The following is a 22,254-nucleotide window of genomic DNA, read 5'->3' on the forward strand; positions in this document are numbered from 1 at the left end:
TTAAGGAAGGAGTCCCCCCTTCCTCAGATAAAATTGGGTCAAACTCGACACAGTTTTCTGAAACCAAGTATCACTGTTTTTTAATACGAAAAATGCAGTTTTCTGACAAAAATAAATTAAAATAGAATCAACAGCATTATGGAGTTTTGGAAAATCATGGCAAGTGGAACTTTTTTTTTAGTATAGCAATATTTTTAAATTAAATTATATTGCTAACACCTGGTTTTTTTTTTATTTTATCAACAAATGGGAACCTCTCGATTTTGAGCTTATACGACAAATAAGAATTGTTTTTATAACTGAATTTTAAAGTACCAGTTGATATACTTCATCCGCTTTAAATCTTTTTCAATAAGTTTAAAGACTGTCTTCTGCCGAAAATCAGCTCAGGCGTCAACTAGATAACCGACCCAGTTAGTGATAAAAATCCCCGCCAACAAGTCTCCTGGTGAAGGCAATTATTTAAAGCCAAGGTCACTCTTGCCGCCTGAACTGTGGCAGGATATGTGTTGAGATTTATCGTAAAAGCAGGATACTACTTCTTCTTTTGGAAAAACGAGATGCCTGTTATGTCAAAATGCTTCTAAGGAGAAAACAGGGTTTTACAAAAAGGTTTCAGAAGCAAAAGGTTTTGTTGGGTGTTGTTTGGAGGTTCGTTGGTTTTCGGGTCCGGTAAGTTGTGCTCTAATTATGTTTTTTTTTTTTTTTTTATTTCTTTTTTTTTTTTTTTTTGGTTTCTTGGTTTTTTGATTTATTAGGTGGGTTTTCTCCCGCACAAGCATTGCTTCAGGGAATCGATGATGTATATTTATTTTTTTTTTTTAAATAAACCCATTGTTACTTAAAAGCTTACGTACCACAGCGCAATTGACTCTATTCCCCTTCGGCACCGTAATATGGATTATTTCATATTAGTTCCTAATTGCCCCTTTCTTCTTAATTTCTGTCAATATCCCTTTCTTGGACACCTCCATTGATTACGTAATCTTCAGTATCAAATAGTGATGGTACACGCGAGATAAACTATGTATATAAATTATTTACCGATGCTACTTCTTGAACAAAAAATACACATTCTTACCATTATTTACCGACAAGAATAAAGCTCTAATCTAAGACTTTTTAATTGCTGATGATGAAGAGAAAATAGGGGACTCCTAACCTAATTACCTAACCTAACCTAAATAATCGGGAAGTGGCACAAACCTTATGTAGAGTCAATTGTGTAGACACATCTCAACCCAGCTACGTGAGTTTTCGGTGCCCTGCTAAAGAAAGACTCGCATATCCGACTGTGGACCTGAGACAAGGAGGTTTCGTTGCAGTGAGTGCCGCAGCAAAACCATTCAATTATAGACCTGACGCATGACAGCTAGTTTAATTCAAAAAGGCGTACACATGAAAAATATAGTTCGGTTCTTTTGACTATTGAAAGGTTTCTTTTTTGACAAAAAGCACTTTGAATTACTGCAGTGAGGTGGAGTTGCAGCTGGAGGTGCCGTAACAAAACAAGACATGTAAGCTGTATTTAGCCGTGGAGCTAATCCCGGAAAGTTATCTCAGAGAGGGTTTTTGCAGCAGGTAACACCTGTGTCCCTGGTTATCCCTGTTTATGCAACCTTCAGATATCTTCAGATAAATTTTAGCTGTCTTTTCCATTTAAATCTTTGATAGCTGAGATAATTTTTACAATCTTAATCTCTTCCTATTCAAAATTGTAACCAGTGGGTACTTAGACTGGGATTCATTTCACAGGAATGGAAGAAGGTAAATTAATCAAAACAGCAAATGGAAATTATAAAAGAATTAGCACTTACCTGCAAAGATGATCTTTGACTTTGACCCAGTCAAAGCCGATTGGAAGCAATATTGCAGCCGACCAAAGAAGCGATGGTCCGACAGCGTATCCGAGTTCCTAACGATGGCAAACATCAGACCGAGTGAAGCGCAAACCCTTCCAATGAACCGAAGTGGATGGAGGAGGCAGAAGTCAGTCTCTACGCCGAGTAGCACCCGGCAGGAGACCTAAGGTAGAAAGAGATAATAGTAGAGTGATAATGGTTATGATATTTTGGTAAAGTTTCAATTGATTCACAGGTTTTTGTATTTTCCTTCAAGTTGGAGTCGTTCTCCCTTAAATAAAATCCCATGTAGCTGCACTCACAAGAGTCTTTGATTTTTAATTTTTTTTTTTTATTTAATCCTCCATATTGCTGCTTTGAATTTTGTATAATATTTCCTTTTACCCCCTCAATTTTTAGTTGTACTTCAATAAATTTCCAGTTGATTTTTTTTTCTTTTTAGTCTGAATATAATCTATAAGGTAATTTTCCCTATTCAATCAGAAGCTTAATAGTTACTTAGATGACAATTTATCACTCGTTTTATACGGATTTTACTTCCGACAAACTTAATGTTTCTGTATGAAGCATAAAATTTTGAAAATCATGGTTAAAGCGTAGATGCAACCTAGTAAAGAGCGAACAACAGCCCATAGTAACAAAAAGTTAAAAATGAAAAATGTACCATTGGAATCAGCATAGTCGAAAACCTTGTACAGGGAAGTTAGAGTCACCCACCTTGAACAACAAGGAAAATCACCTTTTGCATGGGTAGCACTGATCTGTCTTTCGATTTTTTTTTCCAGGGCTAGCGGTTTACCAGAACATCAAAGAAAGATGCTTAATAGCTCTTTCAGAAGCTATTTCTCATGTCTACGTGCTTTTTATAAATTCCACCATTTGTAAGTGCCACATGGCACTAAAATGGCACTTTTCGTGTCATTTCTCAAGGGGTGGGACTCACGTGCTACAAAAAAATCGTAGGCAGATATTTAATAGCTCATATAAAACTATTTCTCATATCTACGTTGTTCTTATAGATTCCACCATATGCAAGTGCCAAACGGCACTAAAAATGGCATTATTGGTGCTATGTGTCAAGTAGAAAAGCTGGGGCTATTGGGCTACCAGAACTTTTTAGAGAGATGTTCAATGGCTCATTTGAAAGCTATTGCTCATATCTACGTGTTTCTTATCAGTTAGAACATCCGTAAGTGCCATATAGCACTAAAAACGGCACTGTGTGCCACTTCTTAAGTGGAAAAGCTTGGAAGTATAAAACGGTACCGTTGTAATATTTATGGTCCAAAACCCTTAACTGTTACAGGAGCCCTTCCCGTATACTCCCCCTCCCAGCCCCCTTAGTAAGTCGCATTAGTCCGTTGGGATAATTCACTATGAACTCTTTAGCACGGTCAGCCGACGTTAAGGCTCGGAAAATGATTTTTAAGATATCGGATGTTCTTAAGGGGAAGAGATTCACAACCTAACAAATAATTGAATCTTGAAATTTCAGATGACTACTCCTTGACTCACTCTTCTCCCTCACTCACTCTTCTCCTCCTGTTCACAAAAGTTTAGCTTCGCCAAATATAGTTTAATGCTCTCAGACTTTATAATAGAATCGTTCATGAACTCAATTTTTTATTACAAATGTATTTAGTGGATAAGGTTCAATAACTATGCTTTCGGTGATGATATAACTCTCCATAATCTTTGGGAAAAGGGCTGTAAGTTACACAACTTGGTCCTACAAGAACAAATAGACTGAATTCGATCATCAGCCGCCGTTCTTCAGTTACTAGAGCGTTAGACTTTGAATCAGAATGGTAAGGATTCAGTTCCTTAATCTGGTATTTTTTTTCAATTATGGTTTTGTGATTTATATATGATTATTTTTGTGATTTTTTGTGAATTGTGAAATGTTCCATACACTATTTTTGGAAAAAATTACATCCCGGACCCCACCCCTTGCCACTTAGGTGTTGGAGAAGTGAAGGCTATTTATTCATATTATTTACTTTTTTACTATTTAATAGAGAGAATAAAAGTATTGTAATTTATACAGAGAAATCATAGCACGAAAAATATATTTGTATTATTTTTCTGTGATATTTTTCTAGTTGTCAGGTTATTATTCAACACGTTCTTGTCCATTGCTACTCCGCACCTGTATGATTAAAGTTTTTTGGTGTTTATCAGGAGGAGGGGGAGATCAGGAGGAGCGGAGGAGGGATTGAAGACCTTAAAAGTCTTTTTTAGAAAAATAGTTACTCTTTCCTAACTGTCGAGATTGTCCTCCTTCAAAAATCGTGTACACCATTTTGTGTAGTTGGATTTCTCGGCATTATTTGAAAAATGATCAGAAATTAAACAAAAAAAGTTTTTTAACTGATAATTAGGAGTGACATTAAAACTAAAAACGAACAGAAATTAGTCCATATGTTCGGAGGCTGCACCCTCCCCCAAAAAATACAAAGATCATTGCAGTGTTGCTTCTACATTAAATTTAAAATAAAAGCGGGCAAGGGTTACTTTAAAAAACAAAGTTTCTTTAAGGGAAGCAAACAGCCCCAGTGAACGGGAGAGGGCGTAACCAAATCCAGATCTAACATTCACTTGACTACATATACAAAAATAATAATGTAACCTATATTTTCTGTAGTTAGATTTCTGGGCATTATTTGAAAAACGATCAGAAATTAAACAAAAAAGAGTTTGTTTTTTTACCTGAAAGTAAGGAGTGACATTGAAATTTAAAACGAACAGAAATTATTCGATTAGGAATAATTAGGGGGCTGTCCCCCTCCCCCAAATAATAAAAATATCATTGTATTGTTGCTTCTACATTAAAATTAAATTAAAAACGGGCGAAGGTTAATTTAAAAACACACATTTTTTTAAGGGAAGTAAAGAGTCCCAGTGAATGGGAGGGGGCTTAACCAAATCCAGCTCTAACATTCCCTTGACTACATATGCAAAAACAATAATGTAACTGTTAGCTTATGGACAAAGAAAGAGACCCAGGACGCAGAAGCATTTTTCGGGGCTCCTCTTCCGAAGTGTTCCTCTTCCAAAATTATACATAAATAAGGACTATCGTCGGGCAAGTGAAACTTATCTAGATTTTTTTTTCTAAAAAACCCTTATTCTAAAATGGGATTCAGATTAAATCAGGGAGCAAAAGTAATTTATAAGACCATAAAGAGGGGGCATCGGGTATATAACTCCTCTCCCTTTTAAATCAAAACAAGCACCCTAGGGTTTCTTCCACTGTTTATATAGTCTAGTGGCCATAACCCCCGCGGAAAATACCCCTCGTAGAAAATACTCCGTCGGAAATCCTCCCAGCGGCTGTTTGGTCTCCAATCACTTTCGACTTATAAAAAAAGGGCTCAAACTCTCAATATCTGATCTAGAGCACCCTCCGAAAAATTTTGCGACCATGAGATGGAGGTGTGGATAAGGAAGGGGCAGTCCTTGTCCTATACGGAATAAATTCTGCTCATTTTGGAGTTTAATGTTACTCTTTATTTTCACAATAATAGCGTAGACCATAAATCATAAGGGAGTAGATATCAATTTCACATTTTTGATGCGTTTTTTAATTTGCTTTTGTCCCCCCCCCCCCAACAAAAATCCTGGTTACGGCCCTAGGGAATACATCAATTCCTACCTCCACCCTCCCCTCATCTCTTCCTTAGAACTAATTCTGTATTCATCTCATGGCTCAATGAGAGCTGGGATGTTTTGGCATTAAAATTCATCCTTTGCGGTATATCCCCCCTACCAAACTACTAAACAAACAGAGAAACCTATTGTAGAAGTTTAAGTGCCTTTTTTATTTTTGTAATGTATCCATTGCTTACAGATAGTATTTGTTATTGGAAAATATACGGACATTTTTCGCAGGGGAGTTTTCTGCAGGGGGGGGATTGTCTGGAGGAATTTCCTAAGGGAGTAATTTTTTGGGAATAATATCCCTTCATCAACGATGTGTTTTCCGGGGGACATTTTCCGTGGGGGAGGGGGGGGTGTAAACGCCTAGAACCATATAATCGGTCTTTTTTGGAGCTTTTTATAAGCTAAATCCGCCTCCCCCTGAAAAATCCCCTATGTACGCCTTCTTTCTCTCTGTGAAAACTACTGGACAATATGGTAGGTGTAGAATTAGCAAAAACATATTGATTTCATGGTTCTATGCATTAACCCCCCCCCGTGTAAAATACTCCCTGTGGACAATATCCCCCGTGGAAAGTACCCCCTCCCCCGTGGAAAATAAGGCTTTCCAAATTTGAGAGTTTTATTTGAGTTTTTTTTTCCGTAGAGGAAAAAGGTACTTGTGTATTATGCGCTACTCACTCAAGTTTACGCTGTGTAAAACTCGAGAACAAACCGGTGTCTTCGTTAGTTTCTTTCTGCTTAGCGCGAAACAAGACAAAGGCAAGTGACAGAATAAATGGAACTATACAAGTTGGACTATATATTGGCACATGAGGGGGAGGGGTAAAGTATTAGGTCAGTTTGAAGTCAGAATACAATTCTTTCTTCATAATATGCAGAATGACTGTGCAGATCACATTTTGCATGCAGACCCGCTATGCTTTACCCCCCCCATCCCCTGATCTGCAAATATATAGCCTAAATTTGTTTCTAAAGCAAAGAAGAAACCGGTTTGTTCTCGAGTTTTACACATCGTAAACTTGAGTGAGTGGCGTATAATACACAAGTATCAAAATTCCTTCCCCCTACGGATAATGAAAAAACAAAACTCAAATAAAATTCTCAAATTTGTTAAGTCTTATTTTCCACGAGGGGGGGGGATAAACGCCGGCCACCAAATTTAATTTCTCCTTGCCTTAATCACGAAACATTCCTCATTAAGAAGTGAAAATACTTTGACGAGACAATAACTCATTTTTGACGATGAGTTTTTTCTGGAGAAAATTTTCATTTCAAGAACATCAAGATTGTTAGTGGCACTTTTATTTCTTTGCCTAGAAAGCCTCTTCGAACGTCAGAAGAGTAAATAACTTTTCTAGAATTCCTTTGGGAAAAGTTGGAAACTCACCTTCGGAAATTACTTTTTCTAACTCTACTTTCTGATTGGTTGAAAGTTGGACCCAATGGACTTTCTCCAAATCTCCTCATGGGTGGAGCAAGTTCTCCAGAGACTACTGTAAGACGAATCCAGCCTCCCTAGAGCTCTCCAGTTTGCGCAGGGGAACAAAACCTCTCTGGGATCTAGAAACTCTAGAAAGACTAATCTTCCAATCTCAAGGGTATCCTTTCCATGTGAAGACTGTGGACTTAGTGAACTTTAAAAGACTTTCCTAGTGGACAAACTCTTTTGGGATCATTTCCAAAAACATTTCCCTTCAATCTTACAAATTTATGTCAACCTTTGCCTAAACAGCAATGTGAAAGTATTCCGTCTTCGCATAAACTTTAATAATCTAATTCTCACGGGAGTTTAACATTTCAACCATTACCAAACGACCTTGTGACTGAACCAAACCTTGAAGCAATTAAGACAAAACCCAAAGGTCCGTTAGAACCAGTTGAATTCAGGTTAGTTAACGGTTTCTGTCAAATTTCAAGTCCCTTGTGGTTCACAATTATTTCAGTCCAAGCTTTGCTATGTTTCGTGTTGAACCGAAAATGGAGCCTTCCATGACCGCTCTTGTGATGTCTTTTACTCAGAGGGGACTTCACCAAGTCCCAGGCATGATTTGCATCGAGCCCTCAAGGTAAGAAATCTATTTCGAACTCATATTTCTAGTTTAGCTTTTCATCATCCGATATAAAGGATTATTCTTTCGAGGGCCTTATATAAGAGGAAGGGATTTTAAATATTGAAACCTCCTTCCCCTAAATATTAAAACTTTATAATATCTACTATTTCATAATTTAATAAGAACTACCATTGATAGGAAATGGCAAAAAGAACTACCATAGGAGTGCACTGATTGTTTTTGAATATTTCATTCCAGTTGAGAAATATACGAGGGAACATAAGGGCACGGGCGTATCCAGGATTTTTCGGGGGGAGGTACTTTACAAAAGAATTTTTTTTTGGGGGGGGGGGGGTACAAAAAACTCAATTGACAAAAATATTGAAGTGAAAAAGGCTCATCAAAGTTCATCCTATTTAAAAATTTTATTTTTTCCATTAGCTTATTCACAATGCCCCCTCCTTCTCTGTGCACTGATGTATTTTATATGGTTTTTTATATTTATGTATATATTTTAATTTTAGCTATAGGTTGGTATACAAAATACACCGAAAAAGGCAGAATATTCCCAGATGTATAAACCTAATTACTTTCTATTTAATTGATGCTAACTTTTATGAACTCTACCGAATAATCTATGGACAACAAAAAAGCGTCAGAAATTTTCATTCATCTTGCTATTTCCTTTCCCAATAGAAGAGGTCATGTAAGAACAAAGTTGCCACCCGGAAAGAAAAAAAACAGTAGGTTTTTATGATTTGTTGGTGATAAATTACTATGGGTGATAACCCTGGATAAGATGGGCTATGTAATTATCCGTTATCTGGCGCAGCCGAAGCTCCCTAGGAAATGTTATGATTTTTGCAATCAGTTCCTATTTCCTTATGTACTTCATATTGCCTCAGTTTTCCCAATTAGCCCCCCCCCCTGGGTAAAAATCATCGCATCCGTGCCAGGTATAATTCTTTGATAAAACATGCTATCCACTGTAATTCAGAAAATTAATTTTTTATTAAATGATTTCTAGTTGTTTTTTTGTCTTTATTAAGAGGATCTTAATCTCGAAAAATATTTTACCTGGTCTAAGCCTTAAGAAGCACTGTTTCATTCAGAAAAGTGTGTCAGGTCTAAACAGAATGCCTCTGTTAATTTTGGTAGTCTCGATTCCTGGGTTAATCTGAAAATCAATAAAAAAAAATTCTGTTCACGCCACAAATATAGCCCCCTTCCCAAATTACCTGTAAGACAATGTCTCTTTACCGTGGAAGTATTCAGTTTTTGATTTTGTTGCACCCAGGTACCGCATGAACCCCTTTGTGCTCTTTGTTTAGAAGTTGTTCCCTGGCTGACACACATAGGAAAGGGGTATTCTGTGATATCAGCAATTTTTACATTTTCCATACTTGAATATTTTTGAGGAACACTTCGAAATTGTACCCTTTCAAAAAAAGAAAAAATGCGCACGTCTCTGCTCCAAGGCTCTATTTTATTGATTTCAACTCGCACGAATAACTAAATTATACCTGACCTCTCTTTTTACAAAATCTTTCTTGTTCAGGATGTTATTATGCGAAAAAATAGGATTGGAATCTCACCTATAATGCTTATGCTATCAGTTTATCAGATTTTTTCAAGTTCAATTTTATAACCTGTTACTAGCCTAAGTCCATTTAGTTCAAAATGGGTCAACGTATAAATATGTATTAAGACATTTTTTCGTTACTTAGCAATGAATCGTGCTGTAGGTGATATTCATGAATCATAGCGACTGTATCTAATTAAATACACAAAAAGGCAATTATTGTATTTTTTTTCGAATATAAGTTAACAGCGAGAATTAAAGCGGACATAAATTATGTTATATACGAAGGAAGGAACACTTCCCACACTGCTCCCTTTAATCCTAGTCTTACTGATATAGTTTCACTATAACTTTGCTGATAACAATTTAAATACAGCCAGGCAGTAACTTCAAATATTTTTACTTGCGCAAATCCTTAAAAACGCGTGTGAACTGAAAATTTACCAATGATAAAAATTAATCTTTTTCTCAAATTGATCTTGTGTTCATTCTTGAAGGATTAAGAAAATCGAATCGAACTTCAGCTTAAACAGTAGGGGTTAAGTTGGGCAGTAGCCAAGGCCGTATCCAGAGGGGGGTCTGAAACCCCACCGAATTGTTTATTTGACTCGTAAAAACGTAACAAAAATGGATATAAAACAATTTTGTATGCGTTTTTTGAGGGTTTTCTTGTGTAACCTCCCATCCCCCGAAAAAGAATGTTTGAGTAAAACCCCCTCAGAAAAAAAAATCCTGGGTACGGCCTTGGTAGTAAACCCCCATATATAGATTAATTTATGTTTGTTTTAAGTTTTTGGTCTAACTCTTAAATTTTATTCGATAAATACTTGATTTTTACATCTAAGCTGTGTTCGTGTTGCAAACCAATGGGTGCTGTTAACCCTCCCCCTTTCCGTTCAGCACTAAAATTGTATTCCCAGTCGAAATGACTGGAAGTTATGAATCATGTCCCTCCCCCACGTGTATTAGAAGGCTTTATCAGGGAAAGCTTGTATTTTTGGGGCTATAATATACACTCTTTACCCCCCCCCCCTGGTAAAAACATTCAATGACATCTCCTTCCATAGCTCGTTCACTATTGTACAACGCTGAGTGACTATCGTAATTGCGGCTATGTAATTAGTTTTTCTGTAATTTAAGTCGTTCTTGTATCTCTTAATTTTCGCTCGTTAGCGGTTTCTCCCTATTCGATGTAAAATTGTTCTTTAGCAGTACGAATTGACAAAAATGAGAGCAAAGATGTCTCGTTCCTGACAGTTATAAAAGAGTCCTCTGCCGATATTCTATGACTGTCGGTTTGACACAATCACCCTCCCCCCCCCAAAAAAAAATAAAGACATATACGTGACAATCGTTCACCAGGGACAAATACATAAGTTTCTATTCTTGATTTTAAATTTGTGAGTTGAGCATGCTTCGGACAAGCATAAAAAATGATTCTTTTGACGTCTTTACCATTATCAGATTTTTTTTTAAATATCGCTTTTTTAATGACAAGGGTCACTCTTTACTTGTCGTTTATTATCCTCCGCCGTTTGGTATTTTGCGGTTAAATATAAAACCAAAATCGGTTCTTCGGTACTCGTGTCGGCCTCTATAGATCTAAAGTTGCTGCAGCAGCCTGCTAATTTCGGTAGCAATAGAGTTTAAAATATTTTAAATCGGAAAAGCTGATTGTTAATTTAGGTGCTTAAAGACATTAATATAGTAATGTAGATGGGACGATAGCATGTGAATGCATAAAGGGTACTGGTGGATTATTTTTTTCTAAAACTGTTATGTTATGAAGACAGCAAGCCAGTAATTCGTTTGGTATCAAAGGAGCCAAGGGATCTTCTTATATGCACGGATATGGTACCCTAGGGCCTCTATCCAGACTTTTTTGCATGGAGGGGGGTTCGGAGGAGGGCTTACGGAGAAAAACTTTTTAAAACGCATCAAAAATGTACTTTTGTGCGTTTTATTGCGTTTTTACGAGTCGGAAAAATATTTCGGGGGGGGGGGGTCAAACCCCCCTGAACCTTCCCCCGAATATGGCCTTGGGTACAATGCCATAAAACTTATTTATTTGATATCCTTGAACACCGGGATAAATAAGCTGCTTTCTTGACATTTGATGCTTTTGGATCCCTATTGGAGGGGGCCGACACTTTTCACCGCCGGATTTACGTCTCAGAAAGCCACACAGCTCTGCCACGCTTGGCAGTAACCACACGGTATGTTATTTTTGAAAGTCGACGCTCCCTTGGTTCCAATCACAGTTCATATAATTATCTAAACAGATAATTATATAAACTGTGGTTCCAATATATGCTAACTGCTACCCCAATTGCTGATAGTAAATGCTACCGAAATCCCAAAGAGCATCGGTTCAGGTGCTGAAGATAAGCGACCCGGCGAGAAACATGTAAAATGATGGCACTTTTCGCAATGTCACTTTTGAGAACTACCAAGGACATTGACAATATAAAAGTTTTTCGCCACCTAACGTCTATTCATACCTGAAAATCAAGATTTTCTAAGTTGTTCTTTTGGCTGTTCCCAAAATCATGAAGCTTTTAGTGGGGCGTTGCCCCACTGTCGTCGCGAACCATGAAAATGAATAAGAAAAGTAATTAGTTAAAGTTGACAACGCATTTCGTTTGTAAAATTATAATATAACATCATATTATAATGTCAAAATTATATTTTTACAATATCAACAAAATATCAAAGTTATAATATCGAAAATGTATTTAGATAACCTCCAAAACCGGATTTGCAAGCATCGCTCTGAATTTCTGAAACTTATTTCTCTATTTAAAAAATTTCCAAATTTTAGCATATTGAAGCGTTTTGGAATTTTTGAACTTTATACATTCCTTGCAACCGGATTTACTGGGCCTCTGAAAGTAAAGGCCCATTCACAATAATATTTTAATTATTAAGATTTAATAGCGCTAACTTGGGCAATCAGGATTTTTCATAGAATGTTCAGCCAATCAGGAAATTCAATAGAAAATTTTATTGGTCCAAATTAACGCTCGCTAAATCTCATCATTAGTAAAATCTCTCACTGTGAATGGGCCTTAACCTGCAGATAGCGATTAAGCAAACAAACAAATATTAATAAACAACAAACCAGGCCCGAGTCAACATACTTGACCCGTTCAGCCAAACTTAAAATTAAAGCCGTATCCAGGACTCTGACAATCGTAGCTATAAGAATGTTAGAGCCAGGAAACTGGGGAACTACATTCACCATGGCTGTTGCTTAACGGCTAAAAACTGTTGCTAACCTTGCTTATGACTGTTGCCTAACGGCTAAAAAAACTTCCCCGTAGTTGAGCCGCCTAGAATGTTAATAATTTGTTGACATATTCGTATAAAACAGTTCCATATAGCTTTGGTTTTAACTACGACTACTACTACTAACAACTCACAGCAGCACCAAGCCGCCCGAGTCCAACACAGCTACGCACACTTTTTCTCCATCCGAGCATATTCAACGCGTCCCTCTTTACACCCTCCCAGGAAGTTTCCATTTCCTTTAAATCTTTCTTTATGACATCCTCCCGCCCCACCCGCTGGCGGCCTGCTTTGCGTTTAGCCCTAGACGGTTGGTCAAAGAGGACAATCTTCGGCAATCTATCATCCCTCATCTGATTTTAACGAACACCATTTATGTACTAATAAAGGGAGTTAACACAATTCCACTTCAATATTGACTTCATGGAAATTATGGCCTAAAAAGGCACTTTTAAGGCATCATTTTCCGCCCTAGAATGAAAACAAACCTCAAATCCGGCCTGTGTGCAAAGTTTTTACTGAAAACAGTGCGACTTTTTTTGCGGCTTTCTCATACTAAAAATTTCTTTAAACATTCTTGAAAAGGGGCTAACGTAAGGCTTATGATCTTCTTATTAATCTCAAAGACCTCTCATGACAAACCAGGGCCTTAAATGCACTTCAGCGTTACCAACGCTTTGGAATGAACTGTACCATTTTTCCAACTAAAACGTACAGTAAGAGGCCCATCTGAACAGCAGGTAGAAAGTTAGCCGTAACAAGAAGAAAATTTTTGATAAACCAAAACTTGGACAGATATCTGAGTCAAATTAGCGATCGCTAAATCTAGTCATTAGCCAAATCTCACTGTTAACGGGACATTACCTGCAAAAAAAAAACAAAAAAAAAAAAAACAAAGATTAATAAACAACAAACCTGGCCCGAGTAACCAGGCTTGAACCGTCATCCCGACTTAGAATGTATAGCCGCATCTAGAACTCTGAAAATCGTAGCTTTTAAGAATGTTTGATCAAGGAAATTGGGGAGCTGCGTTTATAACTGTTGCTTAAAAAAACCTTCTTCTTAGTTGAGCAGTTTAGAATCTTAATTATTGTTTTTCCTTTTTTAATTTGTCGACATATTCGCATAAAAATTCCACGTAGCTTTGATCTTTAACGAACACTATTTGTGCACTAATAAAATGAGTTACCACCCCCTAATCTCCCATTTGATTGATAATCTCCCGTTTTCCAAGCCAAATTGTTATATATTCCATGGAAAAGGGAAGGACAGGGAATAAATTTCACCTCAACATTAACAATGGAAATTAAGACCTGGAAATGCACCTTTGAGGCGTCAGTTTCCACCTTAGAAAGAAAGCAAACCTCAAACCCGGTCTATGTGGAAAGTTTTTACGGAAAACAGTGTGGAGGCCATAAACTTTTTTGTGACTTTCTCATACTACAATTTTCTTCAAACATTATTGTAAAAAGGGCTAAATAAGGCTAATGACCTTGGTATTTATCTCAAAGACCTCTCATGAAAACCTGGGCCTCAAATGCACTTCAGCGTTGCCAACGCTTTGAAATAAACCATACCAGTTTTCCAACTAAGATGTACCACAAGAGGTTAATTTATGCCATCTGAACAACAGGTTGCCGTAACAAGAAGAACATTTTCGATAAACTAAAACTTGGACAGATATACGAGTAAGAAAAAAACATATAAAACCAAAATCTTCTGGATTATTTGTATTGTACCAAAAAAAAAATCAGACGTACCGCATTATGCTTGAACCTCTAAATTGTGCCAAAAAGGGTACAATTGTACCGCGTTGGCAACGCTGACGCACTTTTGAAGCATGAATTTTCAACCTGGAGTGGCAACTTGCCTCAGACCCGGTCAACATGCAGATTCTTTATTACTGATGCTGGATAAACCTCATGAATGCAGTACTTACATTTTATCTGAATTTCCATAAAAAATTTCTTAATGGAATTCTAGGGAATTATCCTGGAATATCTACGGTCAAGAAGGGGGTGTCAAGAATTCCGGCGATGATGATCAAATCATTGATAAGATTCAAGCAGAATTTATCAACAGTCTTAGAGAAGCTAAGACTGAAAGGTATGCCAGGGTAGAGAAGAATATATGGTTGTGGTGACAAAGCTGTAACCAAGTGGACAGGGGGGGACTAACCAAATGTTTTGTTGTTATGACATTTCAAGCCTTATTGCATTCAAAAAATGTGGCATGACTATGAAAAATTAACTTGTATTTCAAGCTCAATGCTATTACCCACCCCCAAATAAATTTTGGTTACGGCTTTGTATATTGATGTATATTTTAGAAGCTTTAGTTTTGGAGTTTGTAAGTAAATTTACGAACTGCTGGTTTGTTGATAGATATGCTAATAGTGTAGAAAAGTCAAATATGGCTGATTTGAGAATTTGTAGCTCTGCTTCGTTGAGACTTCCAGGAACATGTTCAAGAGTTCCAGCAACTCTTCCCTCCTGCTTATCATAGAATATTTGCTAATTTAGAAAATTTGGTGGGCTGGATGACCAAATTTGGTCGGCTAGCTTTATTTTTGAAACTGGTAAATACATTTACAAATTGCTGGTTTGTTGACAGGTATGCTAATATTGTAAAAAAGTCGAATATCGCTAATTTAAAAATTTACTGCGCTGCTTCATTGAGACTTCCTGGAACATGTTCAAATTTATACTTGAAATATTTTCAAGTATTTACCCCCAACTCTTCCCTCATCCTTATCACTGAATCTTCAATAGTTTAGGGAATTTGGTGGGCTGGATGAATGGGTATAGCCTAAATTAAAGCTCAGGGTAGTGTTTTACCATTCTACCCCCGTTCTTTCCCTATTTTTAAGGCCCGAAATATTCTATGGAAATGGATACGGACTAATAAGAATGCGTTAGGGTTTGCTGTAATTCCTTGGAGCCGTCTTACCGAAGAATGTGGTGTAGAAGAAGCAGCATCAAAACCGAACCTACCTCGTCTTCACGCGGTATTCCGAGCCTTACAAACCGGGATGGGGTGGAGGTAGAAGTTCAAGACACCTTCTCTCATTCTAATACCTTAAATAGGCACCATACTTAAAATTTGCCTTAGAATCTTTTCAACTGGTATAATCCTTATATTTGTCTTCGCGTAATATTTTGAGCCTTACTAGTAGAGAAGGGCAGAGGTAGAAGCTTTAAGCACCTTCACAGGCTTTAGCTTGGCTCTTGGTCCGTTTCTGAAAGTGTTATTGGCGCAGCGCAACACCTTAACGATTTTGCGAAAAGCAGCTCCTCTGCGCGTTTACCATAGACATGCTGAGCTTCCAACTCTAACGGATATTTAGGTTCGGCGTATTGATCTGTAGAAATTGAAAATAGTGGACTTTACTAATTCATGTTTATTAACGTTACTTTCGAAAAACTTGGCTAATGATTTTCTACTTTCATTTTTACTTCCTTTGCAGATAAAAGCAACTATGGTAATCACCTTGGTAGGATGGATTGTCAGGCTATGCTAATTCAAAAGATTTTCTTCACGGAAGAGTGAAAAATAAACAAAAGTGGAGTTTTGCGTTAATGAGCTTTTATTCAAAAGCATTTTTGTTTTACAAATTCCTGACAGTCTGAAAACAGTCAATAAATTCCTGACAGCCCTGACAGTATATAAACTAATCTATAAAGCTTTTCATAGTCTTACACCAGCTGTGATATCAGTAACTTTCAGTATACAATTAAAATTATCTTAAAAACATAAGCGTAAAATTAATATTTTTTTAATAACCGCAAAGTCACTGAACAGCTTACAGAAATATTGGATGGATTTATCAGGCAGCATTTTGGTCCCACCAGCTATAATACCAATAGTGAGTAATAAACAATCTTAAATTGTAAATAATATACTTTAGTATTACTCAAAAACATGCTTTATTTTTATACTATAAAAAGTGTCCTTAATCCGTTCGCTTTTACTGTACCAAAAACTACGATATTGTTTTGTGTTTTCAGTAAAGCGATAGTTTTCTATAATCCTACAAACATAGGGAAATATAACTAGTTGGTTCATTTGTACTTGTTTTATTGATATATGTTGGATAGAATGTGAAACAATAAATTTGCTCGTTTTAGTTGCAACTTCGCTCTTTACTTCCCTCAGAAGACCTTGCTTTTTTTTAAATTAATGTTTTGCCTGTTTTTAATTTATATATTTAATGCAGAAGCAACACTGCAATGATCTTTTTTCGGGTGGAGGGTGCAGCCCCTCATATACGGAATAATTTATGTTCGTTGTAAGTTTAAATATCGCTCCTTACTTTCAGTTTAAAATTTTTTTTCCATTTAATTTCTGATCATTTTTCAAAAAATTTCAAATCTTTCGACCTTGCGGCGGAATTCAATTTTCTAACCCTGTAGAAAAAGTTTTTATTTTGGAGCGCATGCATCCCTGAGGATGCAAGAAATGGTTTCTGGAGATTCTTTTATAAAGAGCTCGTTTGCAATCACCTAATACGACACATACACAAGATAGTGTTGATTGCAAGTTTTATTTCACTCCTTGACGAAATTAAATCAAAAAAACAAGTTTTTTTTAACTGAAAGTAAGGAACGACGTTAAAACTTAAAACGAACAGAAATTATTCCGTATATGAAGGGGGCTGTCCCCTCCTCAACGCCTCGCTCTTTACGCTAAAGTTTTTTTATTGTTTAAAAAAATAGAGTTGTGAGAAAGTCAAACTTTAGCGTAAAGAGCGAGGCGTTGAGGAGGGGACAGCCCCCTTCATATACGGAATAATTTCTGTTCGTTTTAAGTTTTAACGTCGTTCCTTACTTTCAGTTAAAAAAACTTGTTTTTTTTATTTAATTTTTGAACGTTTTTGAATTAATGCAGGTTTTGATTTTGGCTCACCGTACATGAATAATTAAAACAAAATTTGCATATTATATTTGGTTAAATGGCTTTCTCGAAACTTGTTTAATTTTATTTACGAACATTTTTATTAGTAATAAATATACGTAACTTAGAAGTAACTTACGTAACGAACTTCTATATTCATAAATTTTTAACACGTATATTAGGGGGTTTGCCCCTTAGTCAATACTCTGCTCATTAAACTATAGTTCGAATATTTTTTCCAGTTCTTTAAAAATGACCTCTTAATCACAATCAGTTGATCAGTTGAAAAACTTGTTTTTTTTATTTAATTCCTGATCTTTTTCTTTAATAATGCTGGGAAATCCGGCGCCCCCGGCATGGCCATGTCCCTGCCCCCATGAAAACTTCCTTCATGGAAAGATCCTTCCATATAGCCCCCGACCCTCTCCTTCCCCCACCTACCAGAAAAAATCTCCTCTGAAAAAGTCTGTATACTTCCCAATAACCAATACTATATGTTAACATTGAGTAAAGTTCATAACTTTCAGCCCTCCCCCTGGGGACTTTGGGGGATCAAGTCATCCTAAAAGACATTTTTATCATATTTTTGACCATGCTGAACAAAATGGCTATCTCAAAATTTTGATCGGGTGACTTTGGGAAAAAAATGAGCGTGGGAGGGGGCCTAGTTGCCCTCCATTTTTTTTGGTCACTTAAAAAGGGCACTAGAACTTTTAATGTCCGGTCCAATGAGCCCTCCCACGATATTCTAGGCCCACTGGGTCGTTACGATCACCCCTGGGGAAAAAAACCAAACAAACAAACAAACAAACAAACAAATAAACACGCATCCGTGATCTTTCTTCTGGCAAAAAAATGCAAAATTCCACATTTTTGTAGATAGGAGCTTGAAACCTCTACAGTAGGGTTCTCTGATACGCTGAATATGATGGTGTGATTTTCATTTAGGTTCTATAACTTTTGGAGGGTCTTTCCCCCTTTTTTCGAAAATCAGCCAAATTTTCTCAGGCGCGTAACTTTTGATGGGTAGCTCTAAACTTGATGAAAGTTATATATTTGAAATCAGCATTGAAATCTGATTCTTTTGATATATCTATTGGTATCAAAAACCCGTTTTCTAGAGTTTCGGTTACCATTGAGCCGGGTCGCTCCTTACTTACAGTTCGTTACCACGAACTGTTTGACTATCCTGACAGACTCGTCCGAGTTGAGTCGCTAGTGCGCTAGACTTGATAGCCTTTGTACCTGAGGACAGGGGTTCGATTCCTGGTGTCACTGGTTATTTGGTATGATTGGGGGTCAGCGGCGTGACTCTGTAAGTTCAGCCGGTATCGACCCAGCTCCAAATGGGTATCTGGAGAAACCTGGGGAAGGTAAACAGGAAGGATGTACGAAAGCACAGGATGGCTAGCCTCCAGCCCTCCATTGCACTTCCTGGCTGAACGGCCATGAAACGGAGATGAACACCGCCGGTAGGGTTTGTAAAATCTAATGCCATATTCTTTACCCTTTTTTACCTGATAGTTATTGCGGTTTTCTAAACTTCGCGTTGCTTTTCGTAAATGTTTTTGTATGCTTTTTCATTTATTGTCTTCTTTCAGCGTTGGCATTGTGAAGGCACACTTTGAGAAGCAACCACCTCCAAACTTACGAAAATCAAACTTTTTCCACTTTGTTATCGCACTTTACGACAAAAACGGACATCCGATTGAAGTAGAAAAGACGAATTTTGTGGGCTTTATTGAAGGCAAAAAGGTATATAACACATTTCTAGACGTTACAAATTAATGCTATAGCTAGTTAAATACGATGTCCAACTGACTTTAGCTAAAAATATTTGTTTTTACACAGCGTTTGACATACCATGCGTAAAGCAGAATCTTCAAAAACTTTTTCTATGCTGGAACTTCTGGAAGGACTAGGATGCACATACATTGTAGGGTGTTGCCCCCTACCCCATCCCCTCTCGAATCAAGACAGTTTGCGAATTCATCTATGATTATCTATATATTTTCACACAAATTACTTGTTATCTGTACCTTTATTTGTCCACCTTCCTCCGAAATAATGCTCCTTCCAAAATGATTTCTTATGCATATGCCTCTGAACGGGGTCAGGTTCTGTGACAGGCTAAATATGGTAATCCTTTTAACTGGTTCTTTTTAACTAGTAAACTGGGGATTATAATCTTTTTAACTAATTAATCCTTTTAACCAGTTTTTTGGAGGAAACTAAGGAGCCTAAGGAAGCCAGTCTTTTTTTTCATTTTTGATAAATTAAGACCGTTTTTTAATTTCCTCCATGTTAATCCAAAAACACCTAAAGCAGAATTGTAAGGTTTGTCTCGAAACAAGGGGCCCGATCATATTTCTGCTTTGTTGATATTTTCGTTTTTATGATTGCATTACGACGAGGCGACGACGAGGATTGAAGTAATAGCGGAAGTCACAAAGGTGATACAATTGGTTTATCACACTGTTAGCTTTGGTGAATTTGCCAAATGCGCTTGGACCCAGATACCCAGACCAATCCAGTGGGGTTGACCCCCCTCCCTGAAATGTTTGACCTACTCGTAAAAAACGCAACAAAAATGAATAAAAATAAGTTTCTGATGCGTTTTTAATTTTTTTGTTTACTCCCCCCCCCCCAGAAAAAAAAATCCTGGATACGTCCCTACCAGAGACGTTCGTAGGAATTCATTCGGTGGGGCATAACTGAAAAAATATAAATATGGACAAGAAACTTAAAAAAAGACTAATATAGAAAACGCTATTATGTGAAAAAAAAACAACAAATTAACGGAATATTCACCAAATAATTAACATTAAGCGGGAGGCGGGCCCGAACTGAAATATAATAAACAGATAACACTGTCCGTAATATACAAACTATTATCATTATCAGGGGTGGGCTGGCACCACAAGCAGGGTGCCAAGTGCGGTAACGAAGGATAAAATTTGAGAATTTAACACCCTTAAATCGTTTTTTAGGCTATTCCTACTCTCGTAAAGTTTATACAGATCTCTACATTTATATGACGGTTTTTCATCAAACATCTTTGTGAATGAAGTTGATTTTCGATTAGGCCTACTTATAAGTCCACTTTTATATAACTCTTCTGTCTAGTAGCACATTATAATCCTCTTTAAGATTTTTTTTTTGCTAATTTTTTCTGAGATTTTAAGGCCAAATACACATGAAAATCAGGATCAACGGCCAACCTAATGTGTAAAATACCGTTTTAGATTTCAGCATCCGTTGAGAACTTGACACAGTTCCTTTTGAAAATCACATTCCCAATTTTTTTTTTTTCATCTTGAGGGTGTAAAGTGCCTTTTTTCTTGAGGGCGCATCTGCCAGGTATACCGGAGGCCCAGTTTACCCTTGCTCATCATTTTTACCTTATTCTGGGCATTTGGTTTAGTTTATATTTGCCGAATTTTCCAAGCCAATCCTGCATTCTTTGTTGTTGTTTTTTTTAGCACATTTCTTGGCTGTACCACGTTTTTTTTTTAATTTGTCTGATTTATTTAAGCAAAACATATTTTTAGGAGGCAGAAAATGAGCAGACGAGTAATGGAATCCACTATCGAGTCCAACTTCTCTACGCAAGCGGAGCTAGAGCAGAACAGGACTTGTACGTTCGTCTCATCGACTCACAGACGAGAACAGTAAGTATTTCTCTTTCGTTTTTTTGACCTTTTTAATATTAGTTTGATAATTATCTAGAGAGTCCTAGACGTTGTGTTGCATAGGAACAGAAAAAAAGGTACTTTTGCATTATCTGTAAAACACACGCGACATGGTACATTGAACATGCTAAGGAAACTAGTCAAACAGGTTTCTTTCACCGGACAATGCCTATACTGATGATTGCAAACACTGATTTGTCACTGTGTTTACAATATTTAAACGTTAGGTTTTTGGGGCGTAGGGGCAAAAAAAGGTACCTAGGTTAGGCTACGTATTTAATAAATGCTATACTTTTACCCGCCACCCCCCTGATGTGCAAATATGTAGCCGAAATTTATTTCTAAACTTTTATATTTTTATCCTATTTTGTTTTATTTCATTAGCATTAACCAAACTTCACTTCTGGCATGTGTTACAGATAATATAACAGTACCGAAAAAACCCTAAAGTGAAAAAATTCGTAATACCGAGGCTAAGTAAAATTCCGGGATTAAATAAAAGCAGAGAATCGGAGGTAAATACAATATTTTACCTCTAATTCATTGATATTGTATAGCATTTCTCGTCTCTAGTAACAAATGTAATGCTAAGATATAAAAGCTGCCCTGAAAGTGCGTTAACACTATTAGGCAGAATGCATTTTAAGCGGAATGGTAGAGGTAAGAGAATCTCATCTTTGGAATAAATTTAAATAGAATATTATCCGAGGAAAGGCTGTGAAGTTAGTTACCTTTTTTGTTAGGGTTTTCTAAAGCCAAAGTAGATTTGCTCTCCACTAGGCCTATTGAACCTCCCTGTCAACCAAAAACAAATAAAATTCGACGCCATTTTGCCAGTAGGTAAGATATGGCAGTCAATAAATTGATTACAAATATTAAGATGCTACCGTGGAACTTTTTTTTATTTTTTTTTGTCTTCCTTTCTTAGGTTACTATCAGGGGTAACGATTTTAAAGGTCTGACAACTACAAAAAAAGTCACTACATATTGTGATCAGCGTATATTTATTTTTTGGGACTCCTTCAGGCTTTGGAAATATTTTTAAGGAGACACAAATCAAGAGAGTTTTACATGGAACTAGTATTTTTGTTTTGACATCGTCTCTCGTAGAATTCTGTTGTAGATTAGATAAAGAAAACAATTTTTGTAAACTGAAAGTAAGGCGCGACATTAAAACTTAAAACGAACAGAAATTATTTCGTATATGAAAGGGGATGTCCCCT

General features: G+C 36.8%; 1 protein-coding gene across 1 annotated transcript in view; it reads left to right on the forward strand.

Annotated features, from left to right (window-relative positions):
* The first annotated feature begins 7,297 nt into the window (after positions 1 to 7,297).
* LOC148952662 (transcription factor unc-3-like) overlaps positions 7,298 to 22,254 on the forward strand; it is a 53,018-nt gene continuing 38,061 nt past the window's right edge. Inside the window, 4 exon segments of the mRNA XM_089087348.1 lie at positions 7,298 to 7,591; positions 14,430 to 14,552; positions 18,941 to 19,094; positions 20,891 to 21,010. Coding sequence (XP_088943474.1) covers positions 7,482 to 7,591; positions 14,430 to 14,552; positions 18,941 to 19,094; positions 20,891 to 21,010 — 507 coding nt within the window. The 5' untranslated portion in view covers positions 7,298 to 7,481.

The sequence above is a fragment of the Artemia sp. Qi Xiang Cuo genome, chromosome 4 (genome assembly GCF_049724085.1).
Source record: "Artemia sp. Qi Xiang Cuo chromosome 4, ASM4972408v1, whole genome shotgun sequence".
Taxonomy (NCBI): domain Eukaryota; kingdom Metazoa; phylum Arthropoda; class Branchiopoda; order Anostraca; family Artemiidae; genus Artemia; species Artemia sp. Qi Xiang Cuo.